This window comes from Nomascus leucogenys, chromosome 4 (genome assembly GCF_006542625.1).
Source record: "Nomascus leucogenys isolate Asia chromosome 4, Asia_NLE_v1, whole genome shotgun sequence".
NCBI classification, from domain to species: domain Eukaryota; kingdom Metazoa; phylum Chordata; class Mammalia; order Primates; family Hylobatidae; genus Nomascus; species Nomascus leucogenys.
In genome coordinates, this window is record NC_044384.1 from 92,887,256 (window position 1) to 92,908,571 (window position 21,316).

At 65.0% G+C, this 21,316-nt stretch overlaps 1 protein-coding gene across 1 annotated transcript in view; it reads right to left on the reverse strand.

The window, feature by feature from the left end:
• The window catches only part of MUC5B (mucin 5B, oligomeric mucus/gel-forming), a 36,909-nt gene that overhangs the window by 8,226 nt on the left and 7,367 nt on the right, over window positions 1-21,316 (reverse strand). The window contains exons 12-34 of the mRNA XM_030811524.1: window positions 20,986-21,096; window positions 20,333-20,402; window positions 19,777-19,914; window positions 19,108-19,272; window positions 18,725-18,819; window positions 18,497-18,623; window positions 17,999-18,254; window positions 17,419-17,474; window positions 16,935-17,035; window positions 16,564-16,715; window positions 15,982-16,120; window positions 15,792-15,902; window positions 14,882-15,058; window positions 14,289-14,528; window positions 12,411-12,567; window positions 11,874-12,002; window positions 11,497-11,641; window positions 11,352-11,395; window positions 11,065-11,262; window positions 4,671-10,588; window positions 2,111-4,586; window positions 1,331-1,512; window positions 875-1,046 (exon numbers count right to left, since the gene is read on the reverse strand). Coding sequence (XP_030667384.1) covers window positions 875-1,046; window positions 1,331-1,512; window positions 2,111-4,586; window positions 4,671-10,588; window positions 11,065-11,262; window positions 11,352-11,395; window positions 11,497-11,641; window positions 11,874-12,002; window positions 12,411-12,567; window positions 14,289-14,528; window positions 14,882-15,058; window positions 15,792-15,902; window positions 15,982-16,120; window positions 16,564-16,715; window positions 16,935-17,035; window positions 17,419-17,474; window positions 17,999-18,254; window positions 18,497-18,623; window positions 18,725-18,819; window positions 19,108-19,272; window positions 19,777-19,914; window positions 20,333-20,402; window positions 20,986-21,096 — 11,359 coding nt within the window. The remainder of the gene's footprint in view (window positions 1-874; window positions 1,047-1,330; window positions 1,513-2,110; window positions 4,587-4,670; window positions 10,589-11,064; window positions 11,263-11,351; window positions 11,396-11,496; window positions 11,642-11,873; window positions 12,003-12,410; window positions 12,568-14,288; window positions 14,529-14,881; window positions 15,059-15,791; window positions 15,903-15,981; window positions 16,121-16,563; window positions 16,716-16,934; window positions 17,036-17,418; window positions 17,475-17,998; window positions 18,255-18,496; window positions 18,624-18,724; window positions 18,820-19,107; window positions 19,273-19,776; window positions 19,915-20,332; window positions 20,403-20,985; window positions 21,097-21,316) is intronic.

Sequence of the window (21,316 nt, forward strand, 5' to 3'; positions counted from 1 at the left end):
CACACCCCACCATGCCCCACCACACCCCACCATGCCCCACCGCACCCCACCATGCCCCACCATGCCCCACCATGCCCCACCACGCCCCACCATGCCCCACCGTGCCCCACCATGCCCCACTGCACCCCACCATGCCCCACCACACCCCACCATGCCCCACCACACCCCACCATGCCCCACCATGCCCCACCACACCCCACCATGCCCCACCATGCCCCACCACGCCCCACCATGCCCCACTGTGCCCCATGCCCCACTGCACCCCACCATGCCCCACCATGCCCCACCGCACCCCACCATGCCCCACCGTGCCCCACCATGCCCCACTGCACCCCACCATGCCCCACCACGCCCCACCATGCCCCACCATGCCCCACCATGCCCCACCATGCCCCACCACACCCCACCATGCCCCACCGTGCCCCACCATGCCCCACTGCACCCCACCGTGCCCCACCATGCCCCACCGCACCCCACCATGCCCCACCACGCCCCACCACACCCCACCATGCCCCACCGCACCCCACCATGCCCCACCGTGCCCCACCATGCCCCACTGCACCCCACCATGCCCCACCATGCCCCACCGCACCCCACCATGCCCCACCACACCCCACCATGCCCCACCGCACCCCACCATGCCCCACCGTGCCCCACCATGCCCCACTGCACCCCACCATGCCCCACCGTGCCCCACCATGCCCCACTGCACCCCACCATGCCCCACCACGCCCCACCATGCCCCACTGTGCCCCACCATGCCCCACCGTGCCCCACCATACCCCACCGTGCCCCACCATGCCCCACTGTGCCCCACCATGCCCCACCACGCCCCACCATGCCCCACTGTGCCCCACCACACCCACACACTCACACTCGCACTCATAGTGGAAGTCACAGGGCTGGATCGGGTCCGACACTTTGATGGGCAGGTGCTTGTTCACGCAGGTGACGTTGGCCACAGGCTTTGGATCCAGCAGGATGACACGGTTGTCACCCACGCACCTGGCCACCATGCAGTTCTCCAGGGTCCAGGTCTCATTCACCTGGGGCAGGGAACATGCACGTCCTCACCTGGACTGGCTCACGGGACCCATCCCCAGCTCATCCCACCCCTCACGGCCCAAAGCCCCAGGTGGCCACAAGATCCTACCTGGGGAGGGCAGCCCCTGTGCTATTCTGGCCCCTAGACCCTGTGTGCCTCCTCCAACTGGAGATACTGGCGGCAGGGTCACTGAGACGGGCCTTGGGGACTGGGCCGTGGCTGTGCCTCCAGCCAACCCAGACCCTGTGCACACAGCAGGGGAGGTAGAGGGCAGGCGGGGCCCACCTGCCGGGGAGGGATGGCATTGTCACAGCCAGGGGCAGGGGAGGGCGAGGACAGCGGGGTGGAGGACACTGGTGCTGGGGAGGTGGGGCAGGCGCCCTGGAAGCGGTCGATGTCACAGTGCTGGTTGCACACTGCGTAGAAATGGCAGCCGGCTCGGTCGGTCTTATTATAGATGACTTCCCCTGTGAAGGACAACACCATAGGAAGATAAGCCACTCCCAGAGATGGGCAAGCCAGAGTCCTGGGAGAGTGAACGCAGAGGTCAGTGCAGGAGGGAGCAGCTGTTCCAGGGAGGGGAGTGGGGAGGGCCGAGGCTGAGTGTGTCCAGTGGGGACTGATTGTGGCCAATGGGGACGCATTGTGGCCAGGGGAGACCGAATGTGGCCAGTGGGGATGCACTGTGGCCAGTGGGGATGCATTGTGGCCAGGGGAGACCGAATGTGGCCAGTGGGGACTGATTGTGGCCAGTGGGGACCGATTGTGGCCAGTGGGGACTGATTGTGGCCGGGGAGACCGAATGTGGCCAGTGGGGACGCATTGTGGCCAGTGGGGACTGAATGTGGCCACTGGGGATGCATTGTGGCCAGTGGGGATGCATTGTGGCCAGTGGGGACCGAGTGTGGCCAGTGGGGACCGAGTGTGGCCGGGAGGGGCCAAGTGAGGCCAGTGGGGAACAAGCATGGCCAGCAGGGAGAAAGCAAGTGGCTCCCAGGACAGGCAGACCCAGGTTGGCATAGCATGTGGGGAAAGGGTATGGCAGCATTATCCACGTTCACTCACCAGGCGAGAAGAACTGTCCAAATGCCCTGCAGAAGCAGGGAGTAGAGAAGTGGGAGCTGGGCAAGCCAGTGGGTCTCAGGGTGGTGAGGACTGAGGAGGACACAGTGGACATGCTGAAGGTTGGCAGGCTGCTGGGGAGCACTGCAGGGGTGTGGGTGGTCCCCAGGGTGGACGAGCTGGGAACCGTGGAGCCAGTGGCTGTGGGCATGGTGGCCATGGTGGTCACCACCTTGGGGGTGTGAGCTGTTCCTGGAGTGGAGGAGGCGGTGGCCATGGAGCCGCTGGGCACGGTCATGGTGGCTGTAGTGCTTGGCTCTGTGAGGATCCAGGTGGTCCCTGGGGTGGAGGACGGGGTGGCCGTGGAGCCAGTGGCTGCAGTCGTAGTGGCTGCTGTGGTCAGCTCTGTGAGGACCCAGGTTGTCCCCAGAGTGGAGGAGGATGTGGCCATGGAACTCGTGGCCCTTGTCGTGGTGGCAGTGGTGGTCAGCACTGTGGAGGTGTGGGTGGTCTCTGGAGTGGAAGAGGTGTGGATTGTGGACATGGTGGCCATGGGTGTGGTCTGTGCTGGGAGGGTCCAGGTGGTCCACAGGGTGGAGGAGGGGATGGGTGTAAAGCTGGTAGCTGTGGATTTTGTGGCTGTGCTTGTCAGCACTGGAAGGGTGGTTGTAGTCCTTGCACTGGAGGAGGGAGTGGCTTTGGAGCTGCTGGCTATGGGTGTGGTGGCCGTGCTGGTCAGCACTTTGGGAGGGTGAGCTGTTACCGGGGTGGAGGTCAGGGTGGCCGTGGAGCCCGCGGCCACAGTCGTGATGGCTGTAGTGGTTGGCTCTGTAAGGATCCAGGTTGTCCCCGGAGTGGAGGACGGTGTGGCTGTGGAGCCGGTGGCCACGGTCGTGGTGGCTGTAGTAGTTGGCTCTGTGAGGATCCAGGTGGTCCCTGGGGTGGAGGAGGGGGTGGCTATGGAGCCAGCGGCTGCAGTCGTAGTGGCTGTTGTGGTCAGCTCTGTGAGGGGCCAGGTCGTCCCCAGAGTGGAGGAGGGCGTGGCCGTGGAGCTGGAGGCAGGGGTGCTGGGGCAGAGGCTGTAGTTGCAGCAGAACACACGGATTTCATAGTTGAAGCACATCTTGAACTTCCCCACCTGCTCACGGTTCCTGCAGACCAGGCCAAAGTCCAGGCTGCATTCCACGATCTGGCCCAACTCCCGCAGGGGGACACCAGGCTGGGCCTGGGCGCGGCACTCGAGGCCCAGGGGCTGCTCACAGACGGCCCCTCCGGCCGCGCGGATGTTGGAGTAGGTGTCAAAGTCGCCGCCAGAGGGCCCCGGCATGGGGTAGCTGTAGTCCAGCCAGTCCGACCAGGCACACTGGGGCTCACAGCCCGTGGTCACCGCCGGGGTTGTGGGGGCCGATGTGGGGCTGCTGGGCAGCAGGGTCGAGGTGGGGGTCTCACTGGGTGTGGCCGTGGTGCTGGAGGTGGCCGTGGTGAGGCCCAGGGTGGTCTTCCCTGGAGAAGGGGGTGACTCAGTGGCCCTGCTGCTAGGATGAGGGCTGGACAGGGCTGGAGTCGAGTGCAGGGTGGTACCTGTGGTTCCTGCTGGGGTGTGGGAAGTCACCGTGGATGGCTCTGTGATGTGGGTGGTGCCCGACGTGGCCACGGAAGTCCAGGCTGTGGGCACCATGTGGGGACTGCTGGGGGGCAGCGATCGTCCATGTGTGGTGCCCGACGTGGCCACGGAAGTCCAGGCTGTGGGCACCGTGTGGGGACTGCTGGGGGGCAGCGATCGTCCATGTGTGGTGCCCGTGGTGATCGGCACTGGGGGGATGGGAGTTGTCCCTGGAGTGGAGGAGGGGGTGGGGGTGGAGCCGGTGGCGGTGATCGTAGTGACGCTGGTGGTCAGTGGTGGGGGAGTAGCAGTGGTCTGTGTGCTGGAGGAGGGTGTTGCCATAGAACCAGTGGCCACAGTAGTGGTGGTGGTGGTCAGCACTGCGGGGGTATGGGTGGTCCCTGGGATGGAGGAGGGGTTCACCGTGGAGCCACTGGTGGTGGGTGTGGTGGTTGTGCTGATCCGCACTGGAAGCGTGGGTGCCGTCCCTGGGCTGGAGGAGGCGGTGGCTGTGAGGCCCGTGCTTGCGGTAGTCAGCACTTTGCTAGTGTGAGCTGTTCCTGGGGTGGAGGAGGGGGTGGCCGCAGAGCCGGTGGTCCCGGTTGTGGTGGCCGTGGTGGTAAGCACTGTGGAGGTGTGGGCAGTCTCTGGAGTGGAGGAGGGTCTGGCTGTGGTCATGGTGGCCGTGGGTGTGGTGGTCTGTGATAAGCGGGTCCAGGTGGAGCCCAGGGAGGAAGAGGGGATGGCTGTAAAGCTGGTAGCTGTGGGTGTGGTGGCTGTGCTTGTCAGTGCTGGAAGGGTGGTTGCAGTCCCTGGACTGGAGGAGGGAGTGGCTTTGGAGCCAGTGACTGTGGGTGTCCTGGCCGTGGTGGTCACCTTTGGGGTGCCAGCAGTTGCCGAGGTGGAGGAGGCGGTGGCTGTGGAGCCGGTGGCCACGGTTGTGATGGCTGTGGTGGTCACCTTTGGGGTGCCAGCAGTTGCCAGGGTGGAGGAGGCGGTGGCCATGGAGCCGGTGGCCACGGTTGTGGTGGCTGTAGTAGTTGGCTCTGTGAGGATCCAGGTGGTCCCTGGGGTGGAGGAGGGGGTGGCTGTGGAGCCAGTGGCTGCAGTCGTAGTGGCTGTTGTGGTCAGCTCTGTGAGGAGCCAGGTCGTCCCCGGAGTGGAGGAGGGCGTGGCCGTGGAGCTGGAGGCAGGGGTGCTGGGGCAGAGGCTGTAGTTGCAGCAGAACACGCGGATTTCATAGTTGAAGCACATCTTGAACTTCCCCACCTGCTCACGGTTCCTGCAGACCAGGCCAAAGTCCAGGCTGCATTCCACGATCTGGCCCAACTCCCGCAGGGGGACACCAGGCTGGGCCTGGGCGCGGCACTCGAGGCCCAGGGGCTGCTCACAGACGGCCCCTCCGGCCGCGCGGATGTTGGAGTAGGTGTCAAAGTCGCCGCCAGAGGGCCCAGGCATGGGGTAGCTGTAGTCCAGCCAGTCCGACCAGGCACACTGGGGCTCACAGCCTGTGGTCACCACCGGGGTTGTGGGGGCCGATGTGGGGCTGCTGGGCAGCAGGGTCGAGGTGGGGGTCTCACTGGGTGTGGCCGTGGTCCTGGAGGTGGCCGTGGTGAGGCCCAGGGTGGTCTTCCCTGGAGAAGGGGGTGACTCGGTGGCCCTGCTGCTAGGATGAGGGCTGGACAGGGCTGGAGTCGAGTGCAGGGTGGTACCTGTGGTTCCTGCTGGGGTGTGGGAAGTCACCATGGATGGCTCTGTGATGTGGGTGGTGCCCGACGTGGCCACGGAAGTCCAGGCTGTGGGCACCGTGTGGGGACTGCTGGGGGGCAGCGATCGTCCATGTGTGGTGCCCGACGTGGCCACGGAAGTCCAGGCTGTGGGCACCGTGTGGGGACTGCTGGGGGGCAGCGATCGTCCATGTGTGGTGCCCGACGTGGCCACAGAAGTCCAGGCTGTGGGCACCGTGTGGGGACTGCTGGGGGGCAGCGATCGTCCATGTGTGGTGGCCGTGGTGATCGGCACTGGGGGGATGGGAGTTGTCCCTGGAGTGGAGGAGGGGGTGGTGGTGGAGCCGGTGACGGTGATCGTAGTGACCCTGGTGGTCAGTGGTGGGGGAGTAGCAGTGGTCTGTGTGCTGGAGGAGGGTGTTGCCATAGAACCAGTGGCCACAGTAGTGGTGGTGGTGGTCAGCACTGCGGGGGTGTGGGTGGTCCCTGGGATGGAGGAGGGGTTCACCGTGGAGCCACTGGTGGTGGGTGTGGTGGTTGTGCTGATCCGCACTGGAAGCGTGGGTGCCGTCCCTGGGCTGGAGGAGGCGGTGGCTGTGAGGCCCGTGCTTGCGGTAGTCAGCACTTTGCTAGTGTGAGCTGTTCCTGGGGTGGAGGAGGGGGTGGCCGCAGAGCCGGTGGTCCCGGTTGTGGTGGCCGTGGTGGTAAGCACTGTGGAGGTGTGGGCGGTCTCTGGAGTGGAGGAGGGTCTGGCTGTGGTCATGGTGGCCGTGGGTGTGGTGGTCTGTGATAAGCGGGTCCAGGTGGAGCCCAGGGAGGAAGAGGGGATGGCTGTAAAGCTGGTAGCTGTGGGTGTGGTGGCTGTGCTTGTCAGTGCTGGAAGGGTGGTTGCAGTCCCTGGACTGGAGGAGGGAGTGGCTTTGGAGCCGGTGACTGTGGGTGTCCTGGCCGTGGTGGTCACCTTTGGGGTGCCAGCAGTTGCCGAGGTGGAGGAGGCGGTGGCTGTGGAGCCGGTGGCCACGGTTGTGATGGCTGTGGTGGTCACCTTTGGGGTGCCAGCAGTTGCCAGGGTGGAGGAGGCGGTGGCCATGGAGCCGGTGGCCACGGTTGTGGTGGCTGTAGTAGTTGGCTCTGTGAGGATCCAGGTGGTCCCTGGGGTGGAGGAGGGGGTGGCTGTGGAGCCAGTGGCTGCAGTCGTAGTGGCTGTTGTGGTCAGCTCTGTGAGGGGCCAGGTCGTCCCCGGAGTGGAGGAGGGCGTGGCCGTGGAGCTGGAGGCAGGGGTGCTGGGGCAGAGGCTGTAGTTGCAGCAGAACACACGGATTTCATAGTTGAAGCACATCTTGAACTTCCCCACCTGCTCACTGTTCCTGCAGACCAGGCCAAAGTCCAGGCTGCATTCCATGATCTGGCCCAACTCCCGCAGGGGGACACCAGGCTGGGCCTGGGCGCGGCACTCGAGGCCCAGGGGCTGCTCACAGACGGCCCCTCCGGCCGCGCGGATGTTGGAGTAGGTGTCAAAGTCGCCGCCAGAGGGCCCCGGCATGGGGTAGCTGTAGTCCAGCCAGTCCGACCAGGCACACTGGGGCTCACAGCCCGTGGTCACCGCCGGGGTTGTGGGGGCCGATGTGGGGCTGCTGGGCAGCAGGGTCGAGATGCGAGTCTCGCTGGGTGTGGTCGTGGCCGTGGTCCTGGAGGTGGCCGTGGTGAGGCCCAGGGTGGTCTTCCCTGGAGGAGGTGACTCGGTGGCCCTGCTGCTAGGGTGAGGGCTGGACAGGGCTGGAGTCGAGTGCAGGGTGGTACCTGTGGTTCCTGCTGGGGTGTGGGAAGTCACCGTGGATGGCTCTGTGATGTGGGTGGTGCCCAAGGTGGCCACGGAAGTCCAGACCGTGGGCACTGTGTGGGGACTGCTGGGGGGCAGGGATTGCCCATGTGTGGTGGATGTTGTGGTCAGCACTGGAAGTGTATTAGTTGTCCCTGCAGTGCTGGGGGCTGCAGGTGTGATGGCTGTGGTGTTCCACACTAGAGGAATGGGAGTTGTCCTTGGAGTGGAAGAGGGGGTGGTGGTGGAGCCAGTGGCCGTGATCTTGGTGGCCGTGGTGGTCAGTTCTGTTGGAGTACCAGCTGTCTGTGGGCTAGAGGTGGGTGTTGCCGTAGAACCAGTGCCCATAGTTGTCATGGTGGTGGTGATCAGCACTGCAGGAGTGTGGGTTGTCCCCGGGATAGAGGAGGGGGTCACCATGGAGACGGTAGTTGTGGGTGTGGTGGTTGTGGTGATAAGTGCTGGAAGGGTGCTTGCAGTCCCTGGGCTGTTGGAGGGGGTGACTGTGGAGCCCGTGGTGGTGGCCGTGGTGGTCAGCACTTTGGGGGTGTGAGCTGTCTGCACGGTGGCGAAGGGGGTGGCGGTGGAGCTGGCAGCCACAGTTGTGGTGGTAGTGGTGGTCAACATTTTGGGGGTCTCAGCAGTCCTTTGGGTGGAGTAGGGGGTGGCTGTGGAGCTGGTGGCCTGGGTCGTGATGCCTGTGGTGGTCAGTACTTTCGTGGTGTGAGCTGTTCCTGGGGTGGTGGCGCGCCTGGCTGTGGCGCCTGTGCTCCTAGGCGTGGCAGCCGTGGAACCAGCACTCATGGATGTGGCAGCCATGGATCCGGTCCTCGTGGGAGTGGTAGTGATGGATCTGGTGCTCGTGGGAGTTGTGGCACAGTGGCTGTTGTCACAGCACAACAGGCGCACATGAAAGTTGTGGCAGTACCACAGGGGCCCAAGTTGGTCACGGTTCCTACACACCAGCCCAATGCTCACGTCGCATTGTACCACCTGTCCCAGGGCCTCCAGTGGCTGGTCGGGCGCCATCTCAGAGCGGCACTCAATGTCCTGTGGATGTTCACAGAAGGTGTGGCCAGCCGAGCGGATGACCCCAAAGGTCTCAAAGTCCCCGCTGTCAGGGCCGGGGCTGGGGTAGTCCTCATCAAACCAGTCTGTCCAGGTGCAGCGAGGCACACAGCCTGTGCTGGGAGATGGGGGGCCGGAGGGCAGGGTCGTCCTGATGGCGGGCCCAGAGCTGGAAGTCTGCAGAGTTGTGTGCACACGGTCGGTCACCATGGGGGACGTTGTGGGGGTGCTGGCCACAGTTGGACTGGTGGGCATGGACGGAGCCTGGGAGGTCTGCTGCCCCCTGGTAGGGAGGAGGCTGGTGGTGGAAGCTGGAGGGGCAGAGGGACTGGGGAGGGGTACCCTCTCTGTGGTCTTGGAGAAGCTGGGGCCAGTTTGAGTGGTGGCCAGAGTTGAGGGTCCTGTTACTGCTGGTGACTTGGTGCTCCAGGTTGCAGTGGCTGTGGGGGTGGTGGCCACCATGGCAGTGGTGGCTGTGGAGGCAGTCACTGTGGGGGTGGTGGCCCCCGTGGTGGCCCCCGTGGAGGTGAGTTTGGGGGCCTGTGTGGAGGAGGTGGGCGTGGGGGCGGCTGTGCTGGGGCAGTGGCTGTAGTCGTCACAGCAAAGCACACGCACATTGTAGTTGAAGCACATGTTGAACCTGCCCGTCTGGTCCTCATTCTTGCAGGTCAGCCCCGTCTCCAGGCTGCAGGTCAGCACCTGCCCGACCTGGTCGATGCTTACCTCGGGATAGTTCTCCGCCCGGCACTCTATGCTCTTTGGTGCCCAGCACATCTTGCCCCCAGCAGCCTTGATGTTTTCAAAAGTTTCCATGTCCCCGCCTGCAACCCCTGAGGTTGGGAAGTCCACGTCGAACCACTCTGTCCACTCACACTTCGGCTGACAGCGGGTTGTGCCCTGGCTGGTGGTGGCCTCAGTCAAGGGGGTCAGTGTCGTCTCTGCCCTGGGCGTGCTGGTGTCGGCCCGAGAGGTGGACAGCTTGCTCGTGAGGGTTGGCGCCAGGCTTGTGGTCAGTGGCTCTTTGGAGCCGGTGCTGGCTGTGCCTGTCGGGTGAGCTCTGGAGGTTGCCATTGTTGTTGTGGCCAGTGTGGATGGCTGTGAGGGGCGCCATGTGCCCGAGCTCCCTGTGGTCGCTGGAAGGGCTGAGCGTGTTGGAAGGCTGGATGTGGCCACCCCTGGGACAGTGGGTTCTGTGGAAGCTGCAGGAACCGTGGGGCCTCCCGTGGTGGCTGTACCAAGGGTGCTTGTGTATCTGGGGGATGTCAGTCCTTTTGAGAGAGTGGGGACTGCTGTGGTGCTGGGCAGGGGAGCCCTGGTCACCCCTGGGCTACTCGCAGGCTGCGGCGTTGAGAACAGGGCCTGGGTGGTGGTGGTGGTGGCTGTCTCCGGCTCTGTGGCTGGTGGCGGGGTTGTGGCCCGTCCCCTACAGTGGTCGGCGCTGCAGCACAGGACCCGGATCCTGTAGTTGTAGCACATCTTGAACACGCCCTCCTGTTCCCAGTTCCTGCACACCAGGCCGAAGCGGACGTCACAGTGCACCTTCTGCCCCACCTGTGCCAGGGTCCAGTTGGGGAAGCTCTCGGCCTGGCACTCTATGTCTTTAGGCTGCTGGCATAAGTGCCCTCCCGCGGCCTTGATCTTATCGTAGGACTCAACGTCCCCCCCAAGTTGTTCAGACTTGGGGTAGTCCTCATCAAACCACTCTGTCCACTGACACCGGGGCTGGCAGGTGGTGGTACCTGGGGCCGGGGGGGTGACCGTCACGGGGCCTGAGCTGGACCCAGCCTGCGAGGTGAGGGCCGCCGTCGACTGGACGCTCGGGGTCACCCATAGGGTGGTCTTTTCGGTTGCTGTGGTCTGGGTGGGGGTAGGCACAGCAGGCTCCGTGCTGGCACTGAAGGAGGGCTGGGGGCTGCTGCCTGGGGCCGGGGAGGGGCCACAGGGCACGTATTCACAGCAGAGAACCCGCAGCTCATAGTCGTGACAGAGCGGGGGGCTCTGCTGGCTGTTGGCGCACATCAGCCCCCGCATGCGGTCACAGTCCACCTGCTGGCCCAGCTCCTCCAGCGGCATGTCGGGAAGCTGCCCCGCCCGGCACTCGATGTCAGCCGGCATGGGGCACACCTGGTACCCTCTCTGCCTCAGGTTTTCAAATGTCTCGAAGTCTCCACCTCCCAGGCCAGGCTCTGGGCGGTGCCCATTGTACCAGCTGGACCAGTGGCAGAACTTGCGGACACACACGGTGGAGACCGGGAGGGCTGGGCCTGCAAGGGGCGTGGGAGAGGGGTCCTGGCTCAGCATCCTCCAGTCCTGGCCTCACAAGGTGGAGGGGCCCCCGAGGACCCTTTTCCCAGGGCTGGCCCTGCCCCTATGGGATACTGGGGACCCCAGTGCCTGCCTCAGCCTTGGTTAGAGCCGTTTCTGCATGAGGGACTGGGGCCTGGCAGCCTGGCCTTGAGGGAGCCGGCTGGCTGGGATAGGCCATGCTGAAGGATGGGACGGAGTCTGGGAAAGCTTTATTGTCCCCTTGGGGTATCCCATCAGTCATTGTGCTGAGGCTTCGTGGGGAGCCCCTGGAGACACGCAGGGTGTTGGGGGGCCGTGTACCCCGAGACAGAGCCCAGCAGGTCAGTGGATTGGGACTGTCACTACCATCCAGAGCACCTGCACCAAGAGCCCAGGGGGTCCCTCCTTGTCACCCAGGTGTGACCGGGCCTCAGGAGAGCCAGGTAGGGCTTACTTGTCGTGGAGTGGGGGACCCAGGTGGTGGTGAAGGTGAATGGCGTTGTGGCTGGAGTTCCAGGACATGCCACAGCCTTCCTGATGATGGTGCCGTTGCTTCCGCAGATGGCGATCAAGCAGGCGCCAAGCCCATCGGTGGTGTTGTAGATGACGTCCTGGTAGCCGTAGGTCCTGTCCTCATAGGTGCAGGTGCAGGCTGGGGATGGAACCGGCAGAGTCACCCAGTGCCTCCAAGTCCCTGGCCGCAGCCCTCACCGGCCCACTAACCCCCCGGCCCTTCCTTACCCTCAAGGCTGTGAGCGCACTGGATGCCACTGGGTGTGCAGTTACTGGGGGTGGGGGAGAGGCGAGCTGAGGGCCTGGGGGGCAGCCTGTGGGGTCTGCTCCCCAGCCCTGCTCCCCCAGCGCCACCCGCTCCCCACCCCCTCACCAGCTCTGGCAGTTCTCCGCTGTGGGGACCCTTGCACCGACGTCATAGTAGTTTCCGTCCTTGTCGTAGCAGCCACACTGGGCCACGCACTTCATCTGGTCCTCATTGAAGAAGGGCTGGCTGGGTGGGCACTTTGGGTAGCAGCCTAGGGCCGGCAGGGTGAGCAGAAAACTCACCAGGGCCCTTTAGTCTCTCCAGCCAGGGGCTCCATGCTGCAGGGAGTAGCTGCCCCCCACCAGCCAGCAGGGGCCTGCCCTCAAGGCTTGCATTGTGCAGTTTATGGGAGCCTACACTGCGCCCCTGGGGATCCCTGGCCCCCCACATACACTCGGGAACCCAAGGATAGGAGGCTCCATCCAAGAAAGGCTGCCCCTCACCTTCCAGGCCAGGCAGGTCCACCAGGCAGTGCCCACTGGGGTTCCGGCAGGTTTTCAGGCAGGGTGCCCCGCAGGGCTGGTAGTGCCACTCACAGCTCCCGTGTGGGTTGTAGAAGTCACAGAACAAGGCTGGGGCACAGAGGGCAGAGGCTAAGGAGGCGCCCACTGGCCCTCACCCCTATTGTGCAGGGCAGCCCCCACCCCGGGTGTGGGGGCCGGTGTCCCCAGGGCCAGACCCGGGCTTGTCCCAGACATGCAGGGCCTCGGGCCGGGTGGTGCCTCACCTTCCCCTCCACTCCCCAGCCCTGCTCTTGGAACTCCTGTCCAAGAGCCGTCTCGTACTGGGGCGACCTGTCTGGTGGTTTTGCACAGGTCTTCCTCTGTGCATAGGAAAGTGTGCACTCACGTGGAGGCACATGCGTGTTGGATGTCTGTGTGCGGCTCAGGCCCAGGCCAATGCACCTATGGAGGCCGCCACACCTCTTCCCCTGCCCCGGCTGCTCCACCCTTCAGCACCACGGACAGAGCCCGACTCACGGCAAGTGTCCGGAGTCCGCCAGGACACACACAGGCCCGCGTCGTGGCAAGCCTGGGCGTAGGCGGCCACAGCCGTGCAGAAACACTCGCAGTCGCCACCCGAGTCACAGGCACACGCGTCGTTCACGCAGGCCTCGTAGTACTTGGTGGAGTCAACCTGGGGGCGAGGCCAAGATGCAGCTCAGCCAGGCCAATGTCCCCCCCAGCCAGGGGGTGGCTGGCCCAGGGCCAGTTGCTGGAACCATTTGTATTTCAACACCCCCCATAGCAGCTCTCTGAGCTCCAGGGCCTGGAATACCTCAGAGCGTGCCCCAAATGGGAGCTTCCCAGCACTTCTCCAGCCCACCTGTGCCCTCGTCCAGCTATATCCCTGCCCACCCGCCCACCTGTACACCTGCCCATCTGCCCACCTGTCCATCTGCCCACCTATGCACCTGCCCACCTATGCGCCTGCCCATCTGCCTGCCTTCACATGTGCTCTTTGGATTTTTCTATCACGTGGATCCGGTCATGTGGCCCACAGGTTTCAAACCCATGTAGAGCATAGGACCCTTGCTCACCCTCTGCCCTCACACCTACCTCCCTCTGCTGCAGTCGTACTGGCCTCCTTTCCACCTGGGGGCCTTCCCTCCAGCCGACCCAACCCCTGCCCAGGGCCCTCCACATCCGAGCATCTGACCACCCAGCGCCCACCGCCTTGCTGCCTCCTCTGGAAGCTCTGTGAGAGTCAGCCTCGTCCCCTGATCACTGGGGTGAGCCCAGAACATGCCAGGCTGTTCCAGGCACCCAGTGAATGTGCACTAAGGAAGGAGTGGTCACTTCCTTTCCAGACCAGCCACGTGGGGAGCCGAGCTGTGAACCCGTTCTGACCATGGGAAGCTGCCTACTTCCTCCACACAGCCCACACCCCTCCCAGGCCCCATCTGAACCTGGGCTCAGCTTTGTCAGGCCACAGGACCTTCCAAGTGGTCACCAGCTGCCTTCTCAAGAAGGCAAGCGGCGACCAACGTGAGAGTGCTTCAGGGCCTCCCACGAGCGAGTATGCCCACTGCTGCCCCTACGACAGCCCCTCATCTCAGCTCCTGAGCCACCATGCTGTGTGCCTAAGTGGGCACTCAAGTCTTCCTTAAGATGACAGGAAACTGCTTTTTGGTTTTTTGGTTTTTTGTTTTGAGACAGAGTCTCAACTCTTTTTGCTCAGGCTGGAGTGCAATGGCGCGATCTTGGCTCACTGCAACTTCCTCTTCCCAGGTTCAAGTGATTCTCCTGCCTCAGCCTCCCGAGTAGCTGGGATTACAGGCATGCACCACCACACCGGGTAAATTTTTGTATTTTTAGTAGAGACAGGGTTTCACCATGTTGACCAGGCTGGTCTTGAACTCCTGACCTCAGGTGATCCACCTGCCTCAGCGTCCCAAAGTGCTGGGATTACAGGCATGAGCCACCGCGCCCGGTCAGGAAACTGCTTTTTGGAAGTGTCTGCTTAAGGCTGATCTCTGATTCCTCCCTGGCTGGGTGGGGAGCCAGGCTGGCGTTCCAGTTTGTGCTGAGGACTGGGCAGGTCTGGGGATCATAGAGGAGGGTGGCTGGGGCCACATCGAGGGCTGCCCCTCCCTGTGAGTCTCTGGGTGTGACTGAGGCTGTGGTCAAAGGAGTGGCCGGGAAACAGCCAAGATGGCTTTGTGCCAGGGGCAAGAGGCACAGGTGTGGGGCTAACGGGAGATCCGGACTTGGGACCTGACATCCAGGACCGTGTGCCGTGGGACATGGTCAGACCCTCCTTGGAGCCCTGCTGTGTGCCCAGAAGACCCAGTTCTCAGCGGGAAGGAAGCAGCCGCCATCCCCACCAGACCTTGCCTGCCAAGACCAGAGCCCCACCTGGGAGCGGCAGGCGGCGAAGGTGGGGCCGTGGAGGATGCTGCACTGCTTCTGGGCCCAGGACTTGCGGAAGGGGTTGGCTGTGCAGGGGTCCTTGGGCACCAGGGCATCCGGGCAGGAGGGGGAGAGCTTCCAGCTGTTCCCGAACTCCAGCGCGTCCCCCACCACGGACCGGCTACGTGTGGCAAAGTCATTGATGGCATTGTCATCGAAGTTCCCGCACAGGCCGCAGACCCTGCCCTGCAGAGGCAGCGAGAGAGTGGGGCCCTGGAGCTGGGGCCACAGACATCCGTGGGAGGCAGTGCAGAGCCCGCCCTGGGGTCCAGAGCCCTCGGGGGATGGAGGGATGGCAGCCGGTTCCCCAGGCAGTGCCTGGTGAACTTGCAGGGGACAGGTGTGCAGTGGGTCCCTGGGTGGGCCGCTGGGTGGCATCTGCTTCCCTGCAAATCCCTCTGCCCACTGTGGAGACCACAGGCAGGGCCCTCGCCAGCCAGGCTCACGCACTCATGGGTCAACGAGTCCCACCCAGCACCAGGGTTTCTGTCACTGTGAGAGGGTCCTGCAGGGCCTAGGAGTGCACGGTCTGAGCTCACCTTGTAGTCCTGGTGCAGTCGGATGAACACGCTGGTCTTCCGGTCCCAGGACACGGCCATCCCGCGGGTCTCGATGACCAGGAAGATCCCCATGTAGCGGATCTTGTAGGGTGGGTCCCCACCTGGCCCTCTCACCACCGCCTTAAAGGTCCCCTCCTGGAGGATCAGCTCGTAGCTCTGCAGGGGAGGCAGATGCCGCCGGAAGCTGACCCTGTGGCCCCCGGGGAGGGGCCTGAGACCCCGGGATGCCCCACCCAGTACTCTGCAGGTGCACAGGGGTCCTCAGCCCCTCCCACCATCTGCAGGGAGCATCCCGGCCAGCGGCACTGCTCTCTCCCCTGGGAGCTCCAGCCCCCCTTTGTTGGAGTGGGTGTTTCTGGGTGTGGCAGGGTGAATGGTGGCTCCTGAAAATGTCTGTCCACATGCGAACTCCCAGAACCTCGGCGTGGGCCCTCACTGGGAGAAAGCATCTCTGCAGACGGGATTAAGTGAAGCATCTTGAAATGAGATCATCCTGGACTACCTGGGTGGGCCCTAAATCCAATGACCAGTGTCCTTACAAGAGACAGAAGAGAAAAACAAAAACAAAAAGAGAGAAGACAGACGCAGACACAGCGGGAGGCCACAGGCAGCCACAGCCCAGGGACGCCTGCCGCCCGTGAAGCTGGAAGAGGCAGGAAGGACCTCCCCAGACCCTGGACAGGGAGTGTGGCCCTGCCTGCCTGGATCTCTGACTTTCGGCTCCAGGACTGAGAATGCATGCCTGTTGTCTAAGCCCCCTAGTTTGTGGCTGTTTGGAACAGCAGCCCCCAGCCAGGACACTGCTGAGAACCTGTGGGTGCAGCTAAAACCTCACGAAGCTTCCCTGCGGGCCGGCTCGTTGGCTGCAGGGTCGGGGGGCCGCTCTCACCTCCACGAAGAGCTTGATGGCCTTGGAGCAGGTGGTGCCGGTGGTCCCACAGGGGATGTTCTCGGTGACGATGCGGAAGGTCCCGTGGGTGGTGTTGTCCCCACAGTAGTCCTGGGCCAGAAAAAGACAAGCTGCTGGCTGCGGGCTGGAGTGTGCCCGGCCTGCAGGAGCGGGCGAGGGGGCGGCGTACCTGGGCCAAGATGTACTCGCAGCTGCCTTCAAAGCTGTAGCGCTCGCCATCAAAGGTGATGAAGTGGCCGTCCCCGTAGGCCACGCAGGTGCCCAGGCAGAGCCGGTGGCTGCACTCCCACCTCCGGTTCCTGCAGGTGCTGCGAGGGGCCACAACGGTGCCTGCTCACAGGGGCCTGCCCTCCCGGCCTTCCTGAGACCCGGCACCCAGGCCTGTGCAGGTCAGCATGGGGCCTCAGCCTCCCCAGGCCCAGCCTGACCTCTCCTCCATGGAAGGAGTGGTGTCCCCCACTGTGAATGCAGGGCACGCAGCCCCACCAGGCTTCTGGTAGCACCATGGCCCCTGGGCCACCTTCCAGAGGACGCACAGGACGGCCCATGGCTTTCCTAGCAACTCTCTCTCCTGCCACGGCCCCACCTCACCCTGGCCAGCTGGCCCCCTGCCCTCCCTGGCCCACTGCCCTTCCCGCCGGCTGCCCCCCTGCTTCCTGCCCTCCCCGCCCCCGCCCGCTACCCTCCCCGCCCCTGCCCTCCCCGCCCGCTGCCCTCCCCGCCCGCTGCCTCCGAGGGACTCACGACCCACCAGGTGTTGCAGTCGACCCTGATGGTCTCTCCAGGCTTGTAGGTGGCCTCGTTGTGCACGCAGGGGCAGTCCTCCTCGGCAATGCAGCCCCCACTCCCGTCCGACACCAGCCCCGGGGGACAGACACAGCCGGACACGCAGTGTGTGCTGAACTGTGGGGCCCAGGCAGGTACCGGTCAGGGCCGGACACCAGAGTGGGCAGATGTCATTCACCCTCTGGGACAGGCGCACCCAGCTGCCCCCAGGGCAATGCATGGGCCAGGGCAGAGCTTCCGGGGGGATGTCTCCAGGACCACCAGATCCCTGGGCTCGGGAGCTGGGAAAGCTGGGACCCCTTCCCTGCCCACCCCTCCCTGAAGCATGGAACTCACACAGCCCACGTCCAGCGTGTGGCAGCTCCGGAGGCACTCGGCCCCAGGGGTGCCCGCCGAGCTGTTGCTGCAGTCCAGGTACACCATGGGGGCGGTACACCCTGGGGGCAGAGCTTGGTGGGAGGGGTCCTGGGGAAGGGCAGCCCTGAGCCTGTCCTGCTGATCAAGCTAACGGCGCCCGAGCCAAAGCTTCCATGACACCTGCAGCCCCCAACCCCAGGACACCCTAGCCACTCTGCGGGGCAGAGACCCACTGGTCCCTCCGTCCCTGGCATGTCGGGGCATGGGTGCCTGTGGCAGAGCCCAGGTGAGGACTGACCTGGCCCAGCAGGGCTCAGGAGGGGTGGGGCGGGTTGGGGCGTGTTGGGGCTGGGCCAGGCGGGGTGGTGCGGTGCAGGGCCCGGCAGGGCCAGGCAGGGCGGGGAGGGGTGGGGCAGGGCAGGGCTGGGCAGGGAGGGGCCGGGCAGGGCAGGGTGGCACTTACCTGTGCTTTTCTGCAGAGAGGCTCCCAGGCAGCTCAGCTTCCCACCCGTACACGAACTACAAGAGATGGATGGCACAGCCTGGACCTGTGGCCCTCACCCCACAGACCCCACCCCCGGGCTTCCAAGCCCCCGCCTAACACTGGGCCTCCCCAGCCTGGCCACCTCCTTGTAAGGCCAGACGGTGCCTGCTGCTGTGTTTGCTGGGAGCCCCCAAATCCCCTGGAGGAGCATGGGTAAATACACACAGGTGGGCAGCAAAGCAGCCAGGACCCTGGGCTTAGGAGCGGCCTTTGAGCCCAGGGTGGGAGTAGGGGCCACCCACCTTTCCTGGCGGGGGCTGCCGTGTGGACCCAGCTGAGAACAGCCAGCAGGCGTCCTCCCAGGGCCACCTCCACTCTTGGCCTCTTTCCCGGCTGAGAATTTTCTCTTCAGAATGTGCTGGGTCCACCCTGCGCCCCCCTCCCCAGCCTGGCCCCTCGTGTCTCAGAACCCTCGGAGGGAGGCACAGAAGCCTTTGGGGAGGGCGGGAAGTGGCTTTGAGGAGCACCCAGGGACCTGCTTTCCCCCCCTGCCCCTTACCACACAGCGCCTTCGTCGTGCACAACCTCTCCAGGAGCCAGCACGGTGCCATGAACGTAGCAGGGGCACTCCTGGGCGGGCACACAGGCGCCCGCGTCATTGAGGAAGGTGCCCGCGGGGCAGGTGCAGCCGTCCACAGGCACGAAGGAAACGCTGCAGGTGACGTCGGCCTCACTCAGGCCGCGGCAAGTGGGCTGGCAGGCATCCACCACGTAGGCGTAGCGCTGGGACTTGGGGCAGTTCTGCATGTACTTGGCTATGGTCGGTGGGGCCAGGGGGGACAGGTCAGCGGCCGAGCAGCCTGGCCAGCCCCCATCTTCAACTCAGCATCCCCGTCTGTGACGTGGGGATCGCAAGGGCATGAGGTTCTTGTGAGGCTGGGATGAGGAGGTGCAAAGCTCTGGGCTGAGAACTGTGTGAGTGACGGCTGCTGCTGGCCAGGGTCCCCCGCACCCCCACGCAGCGTGGACACATCCCACCCCCAGCGCGGGCACTCACTGCAGACGCCGTCCCTCCAGCCGCTGAGCTGCACGCCTTTGGCAGCGCAGGCGTGCACATAGGAGGACAGCGCGGCGCACAGGCAGTCCTCGCTCCGCTCACAGTTGCAGGTGTCAAACATGCAGTTCTGCGGAGGTGGGGGGCGTCGGGGCGTCAGGGACCCCAGCCTGCCAGGGCTCCCCCACCCATCCTGCCCAGGCGTGGGGGTCTGGCCTCACGGCCTCTCACCGAGTGGAAGGGCTTGGGGTTGATGACGGAGTGGCAGCGTGAGAAGGCACCGTTGGGGTCGGTCAGGCGCGAGCACCAGTGCCGGGCGTAGTTCTCTGCGGGGAAGACCCAGCCTCATCTCCATGCCTGCCCCGAAGCCCACACCCCTGACATGCAGGCCTGTGCCCCCCTCAGCCCGGGGAACAGTGAGTTGGAATTTGCAGCTCACCTGCTGCACTTTGGGGGGTTCTGGCCACCTGGCCCCAAGCACCTCCTCCTGATGCCTCCCACCTGCCTCCATGGGGTCCCCAATCCCACCCAGGGATCCCCGTGGCCCAGGGGACAGGAAGGTGCTGGGTGGAACTTGAGCCTGGGGTGACTGTGGGGGTGGGGGCGAGGAGTACCATTCTCCACACTGAGGGAGCAGGGGTCCTCAAAGCTGTTCCTGGCATTGGCACAGGCGGCCTGGGCCTTCCAGGTGTTGGCGAAGGCTGCGCCAGTGGCCTCCACCACCCCACTGAGGGCCGTGAAGTCGTCAGCCTGGTTCTGGTTGAAGTTCCCACACAGGCCTGGGGGCCAGGGTTGGGGGATGTCAGTGGCCGCTGTTGGGCCCACCCAGCTCCTGGCCCCTGCCATCCCTCCGGCACCATACAGGGTGGAACGGCTGGGGGCCCTGTCCCAGGATTCTGCTCCCAGAACCCTCTGCAGATAAGCCCCGGCGGGGGGCAGCCCCTGTGCAAAGTCAGCCCCTGTGCGAAGCCTGCCCCTGTGCAAAGCCGGCCCCTGTGCAAAGTTGGCCCCTGTGCAAAGCCAGCCCCTGTGCAAAGCCGGCCCCTGTGCAAAGTTGGCCTGAGCCAGGGCAGGGCTGCCCGCTCCATCCTCCCGGCTGGCTGCTTCGTGGCTGCCAGTCCGATGCTGGTGTCCTGCGCTGACACCAGGGTCTCCGCCATGCCCTGGGAGCAGCCCCCTCCCCGGTCCCCAGCCTGCCTCTGCCTGCCCCTCCCTGCAGTGTGGCGCTAGTCCAGGCCCCGTCCCCACTGGACCTGTCCCCGAGGGCCCCTACCCAGCCTCACCGCACATCTGGCCCTGGTGGGCGGAGTCCAGCCTGACAAACACCTGCATGAGCGGCACCAGCTGCACCAGCAACTGCAGCCCGAGGCCTGTCTGCACCACGATGAAGAAGCTCGAGGGTGTGAACAGGGTGATGTTGGCTGCCGGGAGTGTGGGAGAGAGGCTGGTCAGGGGTGCAGGGTCAGATCTGGCCAGATTGGAGGGGCAGGGCATCCAGTGGGCCAGGCCACCCCGCTGAGACCCGGGAGTGAGACCCAGGCGTGGCCAGGAGCCCTCAGGCTCCCTGTCCCGCGCCTGTGGCCGCCAAGCCGGCTCAGGTGGAGACTGGGCTCCCCAAGAGAGTGGGGATGAGCAAGCTGGATGTGGGGTCCCTGCTGCTGCCGGGGTGGGATCCTGGCATTCCCACTCTGCAGATGAGAAACCGAGCATAAGAAGCTCCTGGAGCTGCCCGAAGCAACAGAAAGCTAGCAGGGGATGGAGCCGACGCTGCCCAGGCTGTGGGAGCTGCCCCTGCTAGGAGGCGCCACCCGGCCCAGCCGTCCTGGGAGAGCCGCGTACCTGCCGACAGGGGCAGCTGCGTATAGATGGAGTTGAGGAACACGCTGCCATCTGCTTGGACCCGGATGGCCTGCGGGAGGAGGTGGGCGGGAAGTCAGCTGTGGGGAGGAACCCATTCCTGACTCTCAAATGAGGGGGTGGCCTGCCCAGGGGCCCCCACTGGGGACAGAGCCCACAGAGAAGCTCAGGCCCGGACCTGCGGTGCGCTCTGCTATTGCCCCCCGGGGAGGACCTGACCTCAGGGCTGGAGGGGGACCTGACCTCGGGGCTGGAGGGGGGACCTGACCTCGGGGCTGGAGGGGGGACCTGACCTCGGGGCTGGAGGGGGCACCTGGCCTCGGGGCTGGAGTGGGGACCTGGCCTCGGGGCTGGAGGGCGACCTGGCCTCGGGGCTGGAGGGGGGACCTGGCCTCGGGGCTGGAGGGGGGATATGACCTCAGGGCGGGAGGGGTGACATGACCTCAGGGCTGGAGGGGGGACCTGACCTGGGGGCTGGAGGGGGGACCTGGCCTCAGGGCTGGAGGGGGACCTGACCTCAGGGCTGGAGGGGGGACCTGGCCTTGGGGCTGGAGGGAGACCTGACTGTGTTTGCTCCCTGCACACCTTTGCATGCCCCTTCCTGTCCCAGCCCAGGGCCCCAGCCAGGTCCTCACCGTGTCCCCGCCATCCAGGCTGAGCGTCACTGCTTTCAGGCAGTTCTCGTTGTCCGTCAGGCCGCACTTCCGCAGCTCGGCCAGCACGGTGAAGCTGCCATCAGCACATTTCTAGGGAGAAGGACCCACGCATGCATTGGGCCTGGCTCGATGATGTGGGGTGCCCCCCAGAAGGGTGCTGGGGATGCCCATGTGGGGGATGTGGCTCTGTGGGGAGGTGGCCCTTGGCACCTCTGGTCACCTGCCAGCAGCTTGTCTCAGGACCTGGGGGCTCCTTGGCCCTGTGCTGCTCAGCAGGGAGAGCCATCCCTCTATGACCATCATGGGGACC